We start from the raw sequence: 18,482 nt of genomic DNA, 5'->3' as shown, positions 1-18,482 counted from the left end.
CACAGCCGCAGAGCCACAGCCGCAGAGCCACGAGGCGGCAAATCCCCCTGATCCACTCAAGAGCAGGAATTAAGAGGGAGGGAGGAGGAGGGAGGGGAAAGAGAGAGAGGGGAGGAGGGAGGAAGGAGTGAAATAAAGAGAAAGGAGGGAAGACAAACTGAGGAACAGGGAGAGCGACGGCGTAAATCCTCCTCACTCTATTATGAAGTAAAATGCTCATCATTACCTGGTGGTAATAACAGTAGTACTAGTATGTACCTGGCGGTAATAACAGTAGTACTAGTATGTACCTGGCGGTAATAACAGTAGTACTAGTATGTACCTGGCGGTAATAACAGTAGTACTAGTATGTACCTGGCGGTAATAACAGTAGTACTAGTATGTACCTGGCGGTAATAACAGTAGTACTAGTATGTACCTGGCGGTAATAACAGTAGTACTAGTATGTACCTGGCGGTAATAACAGTAGTACTAGTATGTACCTGGCGGTAACAGTAGTACTAGTATGTACCTGGCGGTAACAGTAGTACTAGTATGTACCTGGCGGTAATAACAGTAGTACTAGTATGTACCTGGCGGTAATAACAGTAGTACTAGTATGTACCTGGCGGTAATAACAGTAGTACTAGTATGTACCTGGTGGTAATAACAGTAGTACTAGTATGTACCTGGCGGTAATAACAGTAGTACTAGTATGTACCTGGCGGTAATAACAGTAGTACTAGTATGTACCTGGCGGTAACAGTAGTACTAGTATGTACCTGGCGGTAACAGTAGTACTAGTATGTACCTGGCGGTAATAACAGTAGTACTAGTATGTACCTGGCGGTAATAACAGTAGTACTAGTATGTACCTGGCGGTAATAACAGTAGTACTAGTATGTACCTGGCGGTAACAGTAGTACTAGTATGTACCTGGCGGTAACAGTAGTACTAGTATGTACCTGGCGGTAACAGTAGTACTAGTATGTACCTGGCGGTAATAACAGTAGTACTAGTATGTACCTGGCGGTAATAACAGTAGTACTAGTATGTACCTGGCGGTAACAGTAGTACTAGTATGTACCTGGCGGTAATAACAGTAGTACTAGTATGTACCTGGCGGTAATAACAGTAGTACTAGTATGTACCTGGCGGTAATAACAGTAGTACTAGTATGTACCCGGCGGTAATAACAGTAGTACCAGGGTTCTTGCTACGTACATTCAGGGACACACCATCCCTTACATCAGTGGTCCCCAAACTACGGCCCACGGGCCGCATCCGGCCCACTGGGCCTCTCAATCCGGCCCGCCAACCTTGTCCAAGTTATATTAAATTTTTTTTTTTAGCAAATGTCGGAGTCAAACTCATGATACTGTGGCTGGCCGTTCACTTTACCTTTCGCCTGTAATGCCCACATTTTCCCAAGAGATGACACTGTTCCCCTGTTATAAGATCTATGGCGCGCAGAAAATAAAATTCACCACAAACGGCCACTGGGGCCAATCAAGCAGGAAGCGCAAGTGTTTGACACACTGTAGATCTTGTGGACAGTAGACGCATAGTCCAGGGGACAAGTCGTGTTCTCTACATTTTTAGTTTCAAAACGCTGCATGTTTTATTACAATCAGAATCATATTCACTGAGAAATTAGTCTTATTAGTCCCGCAGCGCAGCGCGGACCGAGGCGCAGCGCGGGCACGTTCAATAGACACTGGTGTGTCACTATTGTATCCAAGTATACAATCTTTACATGAGAAGAAAGGGCTCAAAGTGAAGAAGAGAAGACGAGTCCTGATGGAGCTGTACCAGCGCTGCCATGTAGTTTTTCCTGGCCGAGAAGGAGAGTCTAAGGACAGAGGACCCTGGGACATCGTCCCTCGCCACCACAGACATTGTCTGACTTCATCGCCACCACAGACATTGTCTGACTTCATCGCCACCACAGACATTGTTGATTCATTTCTCCCTGTGGCCCTCAGAGGCAACTGTTGTTGTGATTTTGGGCCTTACAAAAATAAATTGATTTGATTTGATATTGTGTAAATGAGACTTTCTTGGCCAGACCTGACTCACGAGTCAAAGACACATGTGCATCATTATCTGGAGCATATTTCTGTGTAAATATCTCATGTCACAGTAAAACTCACTCGATGAGTACGAGCTCAGGAGCAGATGATCCTGAAGTGAAGACACAGGTCAATCAGCTCACACAGAGTCATCATAGACAGAGGGGACACTAGAGACAGAGGGGACACTAGAGACAGCTGTGATTTGTTCTAAAGTGGGTCTAAAGCAGGACTAAAGTGGACCGCGGGGTGCACCGCGTGCCCACGAGACGCCGGTTTAAAAGACGTATAAAAACTGCGTTTATTTCTGTGTAAATATCTCATGTTACAACGTGGGCACCTGCGTTTATGACAGGTGCGGCCCCGTTTATGAATAATATCATCCAGAAATGGTCTTGAAGTGGCACATTTTGGAGCAGTTGATGAGCATAAAGTCACAGTAAGAAGCAAATGAAGCATCGACCTGGACAAAGTGTCCAACCACTGGAGACGTGAGAAGGACAGATGTGCAAAAATGTAACATTAAAGTCAAAATGTTTGCATATTCTGGTGACATTTATTAAGATTTTTTATTCATGGATATTAATCATTCCATGTTGTTACTACTAGATCATTTATGGGTAGAAGAAATGCTAATAAAAAAACGGTCCAACTCTCTTAAACTTAACGACTTTTATGCTTCACTGAAGGAGACAAAACCTCCGGAGGACGAACAGAAGATGCTGGTCTTGTTCTGCTCGACCTACATATGTGAGACATTCAGTGTCATGAACATGAACAAACATCACAGATCCAGCTTCACTGACCAACACCAAAGGATCCATCCTGAGAATTGCCACAACAAAACTTACACCAGACTTTGATGCGAAACAGGGAGATCAACAACACTGTTCCCACTGAAATACAAGGTCAATTTTCCTGCTATGTTTATTCAACTGAAATGTTATTAAATTAATCATTATTTATTGCATTTGGAAAACAATGTGTACTTTGAGCCTTGCATTTGTTGCTTTGTTACAATTTACAGGTCAAATCTTGCGTGTAATTTATAGTAATTCATTCGTTCACACCAACACCATATTTTCCTGGCCCGGCCCCTCGGCCAAATTTTAGAACCCAATGTGACCCTCGAGGCAAAAAGTTTGGGGACCACTGCCTTACATGATAAATCAAAATGGCCGCCATCTGTTTTGACATGGGAAGAACATAAACCATCCCTAAAACGGTGCGGGGAGCGCCAGCGTGACCAGCGCGGGGCGCGGGCGCCGCCAGCACGGCTCGCGCAGAAAAGTTGGAAAAGCCTTTTTTGCGGCAAGACGCGTGCAACAAACAATCTAGAGATTACGTTCTAGTGACGTGATACGCACTGCCCGGAAGAAGGACCAAAACACACCTCGCATGAGGTTTCGGCCAATCACAGAAGACGTGAGATTCTCACAAAAGCGCGTGTCCTGCTTCTGTCGTTCTGACATGTCTAAGGTCTGAACCAGGCTAGTGACAATTACAAGTTGACAAGAAACATGAGTTTCTCACTCTCTCATCCTCTTGAGACTATCTCAATGTGGTCATCTCGAGGAGGTTCTCCACATTATGGAGAATAAAGACCAAGTCAAGGAATTCTCTGTGAACAAAGATGCTGGAGAACCTGATGCGCCTGGAAACTGAAGGTCCAAATGACCCTGAAGGTCCAAATGACCCTGAAGGTCCAAATGACCCTGAAGGTCCAAATGACCCTGATGGTCCAAATGACCCTGATGGTGTGGTCCAAATGACCCTGATGGTGTGGTCCAAGTGACCCTGATGGTCCAAATGACCCTGAAGGTCCAAATGACCCTGAAGGTCCAAATGACCCTGAAGGTCCAAATGACCCTGAAGGTCCAAATGACCCTGATGGTCCTGACTCTGAGTCCAATGCATGAAAAGGACAATAGTTGATTTATCCAAATGAGTTCAGCCTGATGCTGCCATGAGCTAAAACTGTACACGTTTACATGATTGTGTATTATACAGTGTCCATTTGTAATACATTTAAATGTGTTTTTGTTTATTTACAAGCCTCGAAATAACGAGCCGGACACGGTCAATGACCGGCGCAAAAATCAGTTTTGACCGACTCCAAAATCAACGCTCCGGACATAATGACAGACGCAAATTTTTTGTCGTAATATATATTTTTAATAGGCAAAAACAGCGCGGTGAACATGCCACGATTAATGCTGTAGTTATACAGCGGAGGAAGGCAGCGGAGCCCATGTGCGCGGGCATTTCCATCGCTTAAGTTTCATTTTGACAGACATGCCACTTCGCAGTCTTCTCGCTTCTCATTGGCCGAGCAGTGTCCGCGATCTAATGTCGATGAAAGCGGGCATCTGATTGGCCGCTGCGTTTGGTTGCGTTCGGTTGTACTCGGAAATGCCCGCTCTAATTTTGCGCCACAAGTGATATCGAGGTTGGCGGGCGTCAATCTCCTCAGTTCGCAATTCAGTCTTTTTAAAGTTGTTTGCAACAAAAGCTGTAATTTTGCACATTAGGGACAATGTCAATGTGGAAGTATCCAAGGGCCCCAAGGGCCCCGCCCCCTTTGGAGTTGTTAGCGTCGGGGCAATGTATATATGTTAGTAGTTTATTTTGTAGGCTGTGATTTTATATATTCCACAAGATCTCCTTGTGTCAAATGCTGTAAACAGTATTTATTTTGTATCTAAGAAACATTATATTAAATTAAACAGTTTTAAAGATCAAGATGTCTGGTTTATAGGAATTCCGTATTTGTGCTCTTCATATCAAATAACAGATAAAAGTAATTTAAATTGTTTTACAGCTAATAACCAGGTTTAAAACAACACATTTATCTTGTTCTTATGACGCCGCGATGCCGCGCGCGCTTGTGGGCCCCTAACTTTTTTAGGTAGGGGGCCCCCCTGGCCCCTAACTTTGAAAATCTATTTCTCAGCCTGTAAATGATAACGAGACATGTTAATAAAAGTTCATTTTTCCTTAATTGTTATTCTGTTTTCCTTTCCTTGTGACCGATTCAGAATTAGCCATGACAGGTGCCAAATGATCGGTACCCGTCATGTTGACAGGTGCCAAATGATCGGTACCCGTCATGTTGACAGGGACGTAAAAAGAATTATTTCAAGGCTTGCTTTATCATTTCCATGATTCCATTAAGTTTTGGGAAGACAATATTCAAATGTCTTGATGGTGGATAGATCTATACACCGTGTAATAGTATGTTTAGACTTATACACCGTGTAATAGTATGTTTAGACTTATACACCATGTAATAGTATGTTTAGACTTATACACCATGTAATAGTATGTTTAGACTTATACACCATGTAATAGTGTGTTTAGACTTATACACCGTGTAATAGTATGTTTAGACTTATACACCGTGTAATAGTATGTTTAGACTTATACACCATGTAATAGTATGTTTAGACTTATACACCATGTAATAGTATGTTTAGACTTATACACCATGTAATAGTGTGTTTAGACTTATACACCATGTAATAGTGTGTTTAGACTTATACACCATGTAGTAGTGTGTTTAGACTTATACACCATGTAGTAGTACGTTTAGACTTATACACCATGTAGTAGTACGTTTAGACTTATACACCATGTACCGTATTTTCCGCACTATAAAGCGCACGTAAAAGTCTTTAACGTCCTCAAAAGCCGTCCGTGCGCTTAATATATGGTTTATTTCTGGTTGTGCTTACTGACCGCGAAGATATTTTGTGTGGTACACGGTGTATAAAGAAGATTTGGGACAGAGACGCCGATGCGCGACTCTATTTACAGTACTCCGGAACCGGAAGTCCCAACAACATGTTTGCAAAGCATTCTGGGAACAGTAGTCTACTTGCACGCGGCACACGCGACACCTTGTCAAAACGTAAACAACATTTTCAGTCAGGCACAACGCAGACACCTACCGGTGAATGAAGGACCCCAAGATGGCTGCTGCCAAGAGACCTCTTATATTATTAGAAATGCGCTTACGGACTAAATTATCAGTCAACTGTGGGAATTAAAAGGCCGGAATCATCACTGAACTGCCGCGTGGGTCCGAGATGCGGGATCACAAGACCAAAGAGATTTTAGCACAGAGCACTATCGGCGCTCTGGCTGCTTTTACCATTATGCGCCCCAGCAGACATTAAACCGGGACGTAAACAATCAGGGTTGTCCAGGTAAATCGGGACGTCTGGTCATAGCTATGCGGGATGTACTTCGGCGCATTTGAAGGATTTGAGGACGAGGAATGAACTGAAAAAGTGAGTGTATTGTGTTGTATTTTACATGTTGCAACTGAACGAGGCTGGGAGTTGATGTGAATACGCTAACGTGTCTTTTAGCGGTAGCAGCAGTGTGTTCTGTGTTTGTATTTTACGTGTTAACAAGTGATCTTGACTGAGAATTGATTTGGACATGCTAACGTGTCTGTTAGCGATAGCAGAGTGCGTTTTGACGTTGAACAATGTTGATCTGAATGAGTTGAACGCGTTTAATAAAGCTCAACTGACTCTGACTTATCGTTTTGTTTATCTTTTGCGCTTTATCGTCCGGTGCGCTTTATGTATGGACCAGTACACATGGTACACAGATGGTGCGCTTAATAATCCGGTGCGCCTTTTCGTGCGCAAAATACGGTAATAGTATGTTTAGGCTTATACACCATGTAATAGTGTGTTTAGACTTATACACATGTAATAGTATATTTATGGTGCATGGACCTTTGTAAATAATGAAGGTACATTAAACCATCCTTGGAGAAAAATGTGACCCCGTATGAGCCATATTTACCATCCATTAAAAAATCCTGGGGAGAGGACTGAGTACTAGTACCTGGTATGTAGTACTAATATGTACCTGGTAGTAGCATTATTGTATGTACCTGGTAGTAGTACTGCAGGACCCAGCAGAGTCCTTCCACGTACGACTTCACCACTTTCTTCCTGAAGTCGTCGTCGGACACGTCCACGTCGAACTTGGTTTTGTAATATCTCTGTTTCCACCCCTCCTCCCAAAGCCTGAGACAGAGTTACACACAAACAGTCACACACACAGAGTCACACACACACAGACAGACAGAGACACACACACACAGACAGACAGAGACACACACACACAGACAGACAGAGACACACACAGAGACAGAGACAGAGACACAGACAGACAGACACAGAGACACACACTCTCTCTTACCGCACGTTGTCTTCTGGCTCTGGTTCACTGTCACTGTCATCTGCTTTCCTCTTCACTCCTTTGTTCTCTGACGGACCGGCCGACGACTGACAAGGATTCACACACAACACCGTCAAAACTACACACACAACACCGTCAAAACTACACACACACACACAACACGTCAAGACTACACACAACACGTCAAGACTACACACACACACAACTGTCAAAACTACACACACACACAACACAGTCAAAACTACACAAACACACAACACCGTCTAAACTACACAAACACACAACACCATCAAAACTACACACACACACACACACCATCAAAACTACACACACACACAACACCATCAAAACTACACACACACACACACACACACACACCATCAAGACTACACACACACACACGAAGCAGCTTTAGACAAACACAACTCACATTTCCTCCGTTCTTGATCATGTTCTTCAGAGATTGCGCCGCGTCCTGAAAATAAAACACTTTTAAAAACCACTAATGACCCAAACCAAAGTGAACTTGTTTCGACGATGAAGGTGTTAAACCAGCTCTGAAGCGTCTCTGTGAAATAGCCGGTCATTACACAGGTCAAAATGAGGTAATAAATGAGTTAAAAACAGTAACAGCAGGAGAAATACTTCATCTAAAAGGTTCTGTTTTAAGAATTCTGACTCAGTTTGGAGATAAAACCTGTGGTAAATATTAACTTCTGTGAAGATGCAGTTTGTGTAGACGTTTGGAAACATCAGTTCAAAATGACAGGAAGTAGAACTGAATCCCTCTGTGATGTCATCACAGTGATGTCATCACTGTGATGTCATCACTGTGATGTCATCACTGTGCGACACAGTTTAAACCATGGTTGATCTAAATAAAGGTGATTTACGTTATTGTGTTGTCATTTATGTGGAGTTTGGCTCTTGTTTACAGTCTGGTTGCTAGGTAACAGCTGTGGAATCACCTTTGCCCGTGTCAAACCAGGAAGTACAATTATAAACTTTACACAAACGGACAAAATGTTAGTCAAATTTGAAATATGTCTGTGCCGACATTGTACTTTTTTATAATAAAATGGGGACAGTTTGTCCATGTGACTGATCCCAGTCCCCAGTCCCCAGTCCCCAGTCCCCAGTCCCCAGTCCCCAGTCCCCAGTCCCCAGTCCCCAGTCCTCACCCGGTTGTGGTGCTCCATGGCCTGTACCCTCATGTTGAACGCCTGGTTTCGGGCGTTTTGGACAGGCTCTGGTCGACCTCCTCGACCCAGAGCCTGAGGAGAAAACTGCCCTGAGGTCAGGAACGCTGGACGCTGCTGCTCCGCCTGGAACCAGAGCAGAAGAGAGTCAGAGGAGCAGAGGGTCTGAGGAGCAGAGGGTCTGAGGAGCAGAGGGTCTGAGGAGCAGAGGGTCTGAGGAGCAGAGGGTCTGAGGAGCAGAGGGTCTGAGGAGCAGAGGGTCTGAGGAGGAGAGGGTCTGAGGAGCAGAGGGTCTGAGGAGGAGAGGGTCTGAGGAGGAGAGGGTCTGAGGAGCAGAGGGTCTGAGGAGCAGAGGGTCTGAGGAGCAGAGGGTCTGAGGAGGAGAGGGTCTGAGGAGGAGAGGGTCTGAGGAGCAGAGGGTCTGAGGAGCAGAGGGTCTGAGGAGCAGAGGGTCTGAGGAGGAGAGGGTCTGAGGAGGAGAGGGTCTGAGGAGGAGAGGGTCTGAGGAGCAGCGGGTCTGAGGAGCAGCGGGTCAGCGGAGCAGAGGGTCTGAAGTGAACTCACCCTCATCCTCCTCTTCTTCTCCTTCATCCTCCTCTTGAATCCTTCCTAAACAGAGCAGAGCGAGGTCCGTGAGAAGTTCTGCACTTTCTTCTGAGGCAGAACTATGAACCTTTCCGTTTGATGCTGTGTTAGTTTAGCTTTAGCTGGTTTGCTAACGGCAGGGGGAGATAAAGGACACTTCAACTCAACACCTGGGACTCTTCAGCTGTTATTTAAGGAGAGAAAGGTCATGTGACTTAAAGACAGTCAGTGTCTTTACCACACGCCACATTCAAACTCAACATTCAGACAGCGCCGCGCTACCCAAAAGATGGCGCCATGTTAAGAAAGCTACACTCAATAACGTAGACGACTTCCATTCTGGTCCGCCCGTTCGCCCGATCGCCCGTTCGCCCGTTCGCCCGTTCGCCCGTTCGCCCGTTCGCCCGTTCGCCCGTTCGCCCGATCGCCCGTTCGCCCGTTCACCCGATCATCGCCCGTTCACCCGATCATCGCCCGTTCACCCGATCATCGCCCGTTCACCCGATCATCGCCCGTTCACCAGATCACCATGCGAGCGCCGCCTCCGTGTTTGGCTCTGATTGGCTGCCGAGTCGTGGTCCGGCCCCCGGACAGGGTAAAAGCCTGGGGGGGCGAACACGCGTCTTAATGACTAAAGTCTTACGTCGTCCTCTTTGCGCTTCCTGAAGATGTTGTCCTCGGCGACGCCCACTGCCTGCATGATCAGCTCCACTCGCTCCAGGTTCACGAAGCCGTTATGCGTCAGGTAACCCTGTAACCACGGCAACAGGGGTCAGCGGAGTTTAACAGTTCCAAAGACATTCCACATTACAATGGTTCACGCGACGCCAGCTTTGGGCCAAACTCACCCCGGTCTTGTGGACCACGTCCTTGTAGATGCCCACCAGTCGATCGATGGCGCCCTCTCTGTGGAGACAGGGGAACTGCAGGGTCAGGATCTCCAGACGCAGAGTTTTCACCTTTAAAAGTGTCTAACCTGATCTCCAGCGAGGGCAGATGTGGCAGGAAGTCGTTCCCCACGAAGAAGCACATGAACACCCAGTCGTCCACGCTGCGCTCGAAGTCGAAGGGAAACGGCAAGCTCGCCATGGTCAGCTCCCGAGACAAGTACTGAAACAGAGTGGCTTTGAGGTCAGAACAGAGCGGCTTTGAGGTCAGAACAGAGCGGCTTTGAGGTCAGAACAGAGCGGCTTTGAGGTCAGAACAGAGCGGCTTTGAGGTCAGAACAGAGCGGCTTTGAGGTCAGAACAGAGCGGCTTTGAGGTCAGAACAGAGCGGCTTTGAGGTCAGAACAGAGCGGCTTTGAGGTCAGAACAGAGCGGCTTTGAGGTCAGAACAGAGCGGCTTTGAGGTCAGAACAGAGCGGCTTTGAGGTCAGAACAGAGCGGCTTTGAGGTCAGAACAGAGCGGCTTTGAGGTCAGAACAGAGCGGCTTTGAGGTCAGAACAGAGCGGCTTTGAGGTCAGAACTGACCTCTCGGAGAACACAGAGGCGGATGAAGATGAACTCCTGCTCGGACACGGGGATGGAGTCGGCGAACTCGTCGTGCTGAAAACACAAACACAATTGATTCACTTCACACTCGACTGAAGTCACAGCTGCCCTGGGGCAGAGCGTCAGGAGCACTTTCGACTCCTCCCACCACCACCAATCACACGCCAGATTCACAGAGGCATTGTGGGTACCGAGGCTGAGACATGAAGTACCTGCCCCTGCTTCTGCTGGGCCTGTTAGAGGCAGTAGTCATGGTAACGGTGGTGACAGTCGTGCTTCTGCCGGGCCTGTTAGAGGCAGTAGTCATGGTAACGGTGGTGACAGTGGTGCTTCTGCTGGGCCTGTTAGAGGCAGTAGTCATGGTAACGGTGGTGACAGTGGTGCTTCTGCCGGGCCTGTTAGAGGCAGTAGTCATGGTAACGGTGGTGACAGTCGTGCTTCTGCCGGGCCTGTTAGAGGCAGTAGTCATGGTAACGGTGGTGACGGTGGTGCTTCTGCCGGGCCTGTTAAGAGGCAGTAGTCATGGTAACGGTGGTGACAGTGGTGCTTCTGCCGGGCCTGTTAGAGGCAGTAGTCATGGTAACGGTGGTGACGGTGGTGCTTCTGCCGGGCCTGTTAGAGGCAGTAGTCATGGTAACGGTGGTGACGGTGGTGCTTCTGCCGGGCCTGTTAGAGGCAGTAGTCATGGTAACGGTGGTGACAGTCGTGCTTCTGCCGGGCCTGTTAGAGGCAGTAGTCATGGTAACGGTGGTGACAGTGGTGCTTCTGCCGGGCCTGTTAGAGGCAGTAGTCATGGTAACGGTGGTGACGGTGGTGCTTCTGCCGGGCCTGTTAGAGGCAGTAGTCATGGTAACGGTGGTGACAGTCGTGCTTCTGCCGGGCCTGTTAGAGGCAGTAGTCATGGTAACGGTGGTGACGGTGGTGCTTCTGCCGGGCCTGTTAAGAGGCAGTAGTCATGGTAACGGTGGTGACAGTGGTGCTTCTGCCGGGCCTGTTAGAGGCAGTAGTCATGGTAACGGTGGTGACAGTGGTGCTTCTGCCGGGCCTGTTAGAGGCAGTAGTCATGGTAACGGTGGTGACAGTGGTGCTTCTGCCGGGCCTGTTAGAGGCAGTAGTCATGGTAACGGTGGTGACAGTGGTGCTTCTGCCGGGCCTGTTAGAGGCAGTAGTCATGGTAACGGTGGTGACAGTGGTGCTTCTGCCGGGCCTGTTAGAGGCAGTAGTCATGGTAACGGTGGTGACGGTGGTGCTTCTGCCGGGCCTGTTAGAGGCAGTAGTCATGGTAACGGTGGTGACGGTGGTGCTTCTGCCGGGCCTGTTAAGAGGCAGTAGTCATGGTAACGGTGGTGACAGTGGTGCTTCTGCCGGGCCTGTTAGAGGCAGTAGTCATGGTAACGGTGGTGACAGTGGTGCTTCTGCCGGGCCTGTTAAAGGCAGTAGTCATGGTAACGGTGGTGACAGTGGTGCTTCTGCCGGGCCTGTTAGAGGCAGTAGTCATGGTAACGGTGGTGACAGTGGTGCTTCTGCCGGGCCTGTTAGAGGCAGTAGTCATGGTAACGGTGGTGACAGTCGTGCTTCTGCCGGGCCTGTTAGAGGCAGTAGTCATGGTAACGGTGGTGACAGTCGTGCTTCTGCCGGGCCTGTTAGAGGCAGTAGTCATGGTAACGGTGGTGACAGTGGTGCTTCTGCCGGGCCTGTTAGAGGCAGTAGTCATGGTAACGGTGGTGACAGTGGTGCTTCTGCCGGGCCTGTTAGAGGCAGTAGTCATGGTAACGGTGGTGACAGTGGTGCTTCTGCCGGGCCTGTTAGAGGCAGTAGTCATGGTAACGGTGGTGACAGTGGTGCTTCTGCCGGGCCTGTTAGAGGCAGTAGTCATGGTAACGTGGTGACAGTGGTGCTTCTTGCGGGCCTGTTAGAGGCAGTAGTCATGGTAACGGTGGCTCTCACCTCCCCCTGCTTCTCGCGGGCCGTCCCGGTGCACTCCTTCAGCTCGTGGCCCATCTGTCCGCACAGAGCGCAGGGACGAGGCTTGTTGGGTTTGAACTCTTCTCTGATGATGGTGAAGTTTGGCTCGTGCGTAGCCAGGCCCAGCATGATGAGGTCAGCTGCACACACATCTCACAGCTCAGCAAAGGTTTAAAAGTGTTTAAAGATGGAAATTAAGAATAAAAACACGATTTGCAAACTATAAAAGTGAAATGTTAAAATCTTCATAAAAGAAAAAGCAGCCAATTCAATTGAGACACTGATATACTTTGGTTTAGTCAAAATGCTGCCATTTGAAATGATCTACAAGTGTGTCTACAGGTTAAAGGTGGAATGGACGATTTTTTTCAGCAATTTTTTTTTAATCATATTTCCTCGTGGCGTGGATAAATCATTAGTCCTGCCACGTATCAATCATAAAACGCACCTACCGTTCACCTGCAGCCGCGTCAGGCTCGTCCCGTTTCCGCGTGCCTAAGCGCATGGATCTATCATAATATAGTTCCCTCAGTGTACGGGGCAAAATGAAAACGGAGAAAGACAGTTCGAGCTGACGCAGAAGTGGACAGAAATCTACGGGAGACGAGCGATGCGATGCGCTCCGTTGCGATAATAAACAAACGCACGTGTGTGTTGTATCGGTCCGCAGGCGGAAGTGCGCATGCCTGCGTTCTCAAATCGCCGAAAAATCGACCATTGCGCCTTTAAGGTTAAGGTTATTGTTAAGGTTAGGCATGAGGCTATTTAACCGCGCCGCGGCTCTGTAGCCACGGCCAAAGAAAAGCACAGAAGTGCAGTAGAAAGTACTCTACGGTCAAATGTAGTGAAATAAAAGTAAAGATTATCCATAAAACATATTAAGACATAAGTCCAGTACAGAGGTAAGTGTACTTCTTTGTTACTTTGCACACGCTGTGCACCTGAAACTCACCGTCTGCGCCGCAGAGGCAGTGGTGGGTGTTTGGGTCGTGGTTCGGCTGAGCTGCAAAGACAACGAGTTTTATCATTGTTAAAGGAATAAGTTTAAGTACCATTTCATGACAAACCCCCCCTCATGAGCGGAGCCCCCCCATGTGCGGAGCCCCCCCCATATGCGGAGACCCCCCCATGAGCGGAGCCCTCCCCATGAGCGGAGCCCCCCCCATGAGCGGAGCCCCCCCCATGAGCGGAGACCCCCCATGAGCAGAGCCCTCCCCATGAGCGGAGACCCCCCCATGAGCGGAGCCCCCCCCATATGCGGAGACCCCCCCATGAGCGGAGCCCTCCCCATGAGCGGAGCCCCCCCCATGAGCGGAGACCCCCCCATGAGCGGAGACCCCCCATGAGCAGAGCCCTCCCCATGAGCGGAGACCCCCATGAGCGGAGACCCCCATGAGCGGAGACCCCCCATGAGCAGAGCCCTCCCCATGAGCGGAGACCCCCATGAGCGGAGACCCCCCATGAGCGGAGCCCCCCCATGCATGAGCGGAGCCCCCCCCATGAGCGGAGCCCCCCCCATGAGCGGAGCCCTCCCCATGAGCGGAGACCCCCCCATGAGCAGAGCCCTCCCCATGAGCGGAGCCCCCCCCATGAGCAGAGCCCCCCCCATGAGCGGAGCCCCCCCATGCATGAGCGGAGCCGCCCCATGAGCGGAGACCCCCCATGAGCGGAGCCCCCCCCATGAGCGGAGCCCTGGCCCTGACAGCGTGTGCACCTCTCTGTCTGCGGATGTAGTCCATGATCTTGTGTTCTCCTTCTCCTGGGACACTGGCGTCTGAGAGAATCACCTGAAACACAAACACGACTGAGCACTTGTCCTCCAGAGCGTCCTCCAGAGCGTGTTCCGGGTCAGCGTTCCGGGTCAGCGTTCCGGGTCAGCGTTCCGGGTCAGCGTTCCGGGTCAGCGTTCCGGGTCAGCGTTCCGGTCAGTTTGGACTCACCGTGATGTTCTTCCAGCCTGGGTCGTTGCTGAGCCGCTCGGCCACATAATAACGCAGACATCGGGCCAAGTTGTCCATGAACTCTGTTCCCTGTAGAACACACGGCGTTAGTGCTGAACACGAGCGTCCAGAGCGTCCAGAGCGTCCAGAACGTTCCACATGAAAGTGATTCTAACACATTTAACAGATGCAGGTTCAATGCTGCTGCAGGTGAAGGACACAAAGGAACCTCAGCTCCACAGAATCATTAGTTTCATGAATAATGAAGTCATATTGGCTTTAGTTCTAGAAGTTGACAGTGTAGAAGAACAGCAGGAAGAGGAGGAGCTTCTTTGTAGAAGAACAACAGGAAGAGGAGGAGCTTCTTACTGGAGTGATGCAGTTACTGTCGAATCGCTCCTTGATCTCGTCCGGAGGCAGATAACCTCCTGCAAACACAAACACGTCGAGTCAAACGCTCACACTTTGCCCTCAGGTTTGACCCCTCAGGTTTGACCCCTCAGGTTTGACCCCTCAGGTTTGACCCGCACCTCTCTGGATGATCTCCTCTCTCATGCGGCTCTTCTCCTCCACCAGTTCCACTCCTTCTTTGGACGCTCGGAACCTTCTGGAGCGCTGCTGGTTCATCTTGGCTCGTGGCGCCTTCAGAACAGACACATCACGTTAAACTGCTCCTCACTTTGATCATGAAAATGCGGCGGTCGTACCACGCCGTCGATGGCCATGTAGAGCACGCGTCTGGGCCGCACGATGTTGAACAAGCGGTCGATGTACTCAAAGATGGCCACCATCATCTCGTCTTCATTTTTAGGAGCCGGTCTGAGGAGGAGAAATGATCAAACATTTATACAGGTCATTCTGAGCGTGCAGTCGTGTTCCTCAGGGGGGCGCTGCAGCGCTACAGAGCTCACTTGTCCTTGGGGTGGGTGCAGGGGTGGGTGTGGGTGCAGGGGTGGGTGTGGGTGCAGGGGTGGGTGTGGGTGGGTGTTACTCACTTGTCCTCGGGGTGGGTGCAGGGGTGGGTGTGGGTGCAGGGGTGGGTGTGGGTGCAGGGGTGGGTGTGGGTGGGTGTTACTCACTTGTCCTCGGGGTGGGTGCAGGGGTGGATGATGCCGTTCATGTCCAGATACAGATTGTCAAACTCCACCTCGTTGGGGTTTGGTCTCGTCGTGTCCACGGGAACACGGACGCCGTTGAACTCCTTCCCCTGAGACGAGCAAAACGTTAGCAACTAGCCCCGCCCCTAGTGTTCATAAATGTTACTACGGCACCACTGCGGCGTCACTACAGCGCGACTACAGCGTCACTACCGCGAGACTACAGCGTCACTACCGCGAGACTACAGCGTCACTACCGCGAGACTACAGCGTCACTACCGCGAGACTACAGCGCGACTACAGCGTGACCACAGCATGACCACAGCGTGACTACAGTTTAACTACAGCGTGACTACAGTTTGACTACAGCGTGACCACAGTGTGACTACAGCGTGACCACAGTGTGACTACAGCGTGACCACAGTGTGACTACAGCGTGACTACAGTTTAACTACAGCGTGACTACAGTTTAACTACAGCGTGACCACAGCGTGACTACAGTTTAACTACAGCGTGACTACAGTTTAACTACAGCGTGACTACAGTTTAACTACAGCGTGACTACAGTTTAACTACAGCGTGACTACAGTTTAACTACAGTTTAACTACAGCGTGACTACAGTTTAACTACAGCGTGACTACAGCGTGACTACAGCGACTACAGCGTGACTACAGCGTGACTACAGCGTCACTACAGCGTGACTACAGCGTCACTACAGCGTCACTACAGCGTGACTACAGCTGTTGGTGTAATCCCTCATTCGTCCAGGAGAGTTCCATTGTAGAAAAATATGTCATTGTTTCATCTGGAGTGTTTTTGGTTTCACCAGAAACTAAACCTCTTTGTTCACCATCTGTCCTGTAATGGGCCATCAGCCTCATATTGTCCTGGGCTCACTCTCTGTCCTCACTGTAAACTGATCTACAGGGATTCAAAATAAACAGGAAGGTGGAATCTCTCAAGGCTTCGGCTCTCACGAGGCTTCAGCTCTGAGAAGTCTTTTTGTTCTAACTTCATAAGTCGAGGTTTAATATTCAACATTTACTGAAAGCAGAGGGAATGTTCCGTTTTAACGCTTTGACTTAAACTAAACCAAACAAACAGAATCACCTTTGAACTCTCTAATAAATGGGATTTTATTTAGTAATGAACTCTGACGTAGTTAATGAATGATGAATAACCGTATAAATAATACGACTAACTGCATTTGTACATAATAATAATATAATATTTCATCTCACGTTTAGACTTTGACTCTAAAGAACCTGAGCACAAGTCAGAGTCTGGAGAAAGAAATGAGTTTGAGCTCGTGTTGTTTCCAAACACTCAAATGTGGCGCTGTTAGCTAACGGCGCTACATGCTAACATGCTAACATGCTACAGCGGCGGCAGCTCACCTTCTCCTCCACGCAGTGCACGATTATGGACGCGTACTTTCGGCTCAGCCATCGGAAAAACGCCGGGACTCCCATCTCCGGAGCGGCTTAAAAGACAAAGTGTTTAGGTCGATAAAATGTGGAGGTAAAAACACGAGTGACGGAGTGAGAGTGCAGCGGGTCCGCTACACCGAGGGGCCAATAGTAGACGCGCAGGCCGGGTCAGAGCGCACTGTTTCCGGGGAAAGAGGCGGCGAGGCCCGGGCCACAGCGACACGGAGCTTCAGGGTGGATGCGGTACTGCAGCCTTAAATGTTCATAGAGAAAACGAGGCCAGAACTCTACAAAGGCCAGAGTTCTAAAGAGTTTAAAGAAAGGAGTAGATCTAATATATCCTCAGAGGTTCTTGTGAGTGAACACTGCCCCCTGGTGGAAAGCACCAGGTCTGAGATGTTCAGGCACATGAAGCTCCATAAGATGGAACCACTTCAACAGCAGTTCAAATATAATCATCTGATTATACTTTTATAATCACTTTTAAAGGCGGTTGGCAGCAAACTAAAAGGTGCATTTACTGCCACCTACTGGAGCTGTCTTTGAAATGACTTAAGGTCAGGCCAGTTAGGAACAGAAATATAAAGCTACAGTTTCAGCTCCACTGCCCTAGGAGCAACTCTGGGAAAGAACTGGTTCTCCTCCCAAAGAACTGGTTCTCCTCCCAAAGAACTGGTTCTCCTCCCAAAGAACTGGTTCTCCTCCTGAAGAACTGGTTCTCCTCCTGAGTGGCTCCAGCTCCTCTGTCTCTCTCTCGTCTGTGAGAGTCAGATCTCTGCTTCATGTGGAACTCCTCCAGGTTTATACTTTTTACCAAAGAGGTTTAGTAGTTGTTCCTGCAGAAGGAGGAGCTAAGGACAGAAGGAGGAGCTAAGGACAGAAGGAGGAGCTAAGGACAGAAGGAGGAGCTAAGGACAGAGGACTCTGGGACAAGTCCCTATGGACATTAGTGACTGACCGTGGATAAACCAGTTTAGTCTACCCGGAGACATTTTGAGTTATTCACAGATTCTGAAAGTGTGAATTAAAGCTATACAATGATGTGTCACTCATGAAGATCTGATTATATTTGAGTCAGTTGTGGTCATTTCAATGTTACAACTCTCAAAACCTTTCACTGAGAAAACTGCATCTAAAGATTCTCACCCAGAGAGCCCAGAGTCACAGGGGGCAGGGCTCATTTGCATCTCATTGAGATAAACCCTCCCCCCTGTCACACTGACAGCACCTCCCCCTACAGCTGTCACTCAAGACTCAAGAGGAGTGTCATTGATGGTAACTGGACTTGAATCAGAATTAGAAGTTACTATATTAAATTGGAAATACTTGGATTACAAAAGGCCCTGAATAGAATCAAAGAATCAGAATCAGAATCGGTTTTATTGCCATTTGTGGATAAACAGAATTCACAGGTGATTCAGTGCAACACAAACAACAAAACATTGAACACTTGGCATGACATGCACATAATGAAATATAATGGACAGTGTTCTCGCT

The 18,482-nt window shown here is 48.8% G+C and overlaps 1 protein-coding gene across 2 annotated transcripts in view; it reads right to left on the bottom strand.

Annotated features, from left to right (window-relative positions):
- The window catches only part of xrn2 (5'-3' exoribonuclease 2), a 356,508-nt gene extending 339,335 nt beyond the window's left edge, over positions 1-17,173 (bottom strand). For both annotated transcript variants that reach the window (XM_072455111.1, XM_072454265.1), the window contains exons 1-18: positions 16,953-17,173; positions 15,537-15,664; positions 15,165-15,276; positions 14,988-15,099; positions 14,827-14,885; positions 14,458-14,547; positions 14,232-14,304; positions 13,470-13,520; positions 12,500-12,657; positions 10,532-10,606; positions 10,035-10,168; positions 9,907-9,964; positions 9,702-9,809; positions 9,038-9,082; positions 8,456-8,599; positions 7,705-7,749; positions 7,275-7,360; positions 6,964-7,099 (exon numbers count right to left, since the gene is read on the bottom strand). In XM_072455111.1, coding sequence (XP_072311212.1) covers positions 6,964-7,099; positions 7,275-7,360; positions 7,705-7,749; positions 8,456-8,599; positions 9,038-9,082; positions 9,702-9,809; positions 9,907-9,964; positions 10,035-10,168; positions 10,532-10,606; positions 12,500-12,657; positions 13,470-13,520; positions 14,232-14,304; positions 14,458-14,547; positions 14,827-14,885; positions 14,988-15,099; positions 15,165-15,276; positions 15,537-15,664; positions 16,953-17,027 — 1,689 coding nt within the window. In that variant the 5' untranslated portion in view covers positions 17,028-17,173. The remainder of the gene's footprint in view (positions 1-6,963; positions 7,100-7,274; positions 7,361-7,704; positions 7,750-8,455; positions 8,600-9,037; positions 9,083-9,701; positions 9,810-9,906; positions 9,965-10,034; positions 10,169-10,531; positions 10,607-12,499; positions 12,658-13,469; positions 13,521-14,231; positions 14,305-14,457; positions 14,548-14,826; positions 14,886-14,987; positions 15,100-15,164; positions 15,277-15,536; positions 15,665-16,952) is intronic.
- Between the last annotated feature and the right edge of the window lie 1,309 nt (positions 17,174-18,482).

Source organism: Eucyclogobius newberryi, unplaced genomic scaffold (genome assembly GCF_026437365.1).
Source record: "Eucyclogobius newberryi isolate DKJ021-1_F unplaced genomic scaffold, fEucNew1.0.hap1 SCAF_1, whole genome shotgun sequence".
Taxonomy (NCBI): domain Eukaryota; kingdom Metazoa; phylum Chordata; class Actinopteri; order Gobiiformes; family Gobiidae; genus Eucyclogobius; species Eucyclogobius newberryi.
Note: the sequence above shows the minus strand (reverse complement) of the source record. Positions and strands in the feature narration are given on the sequence as shown.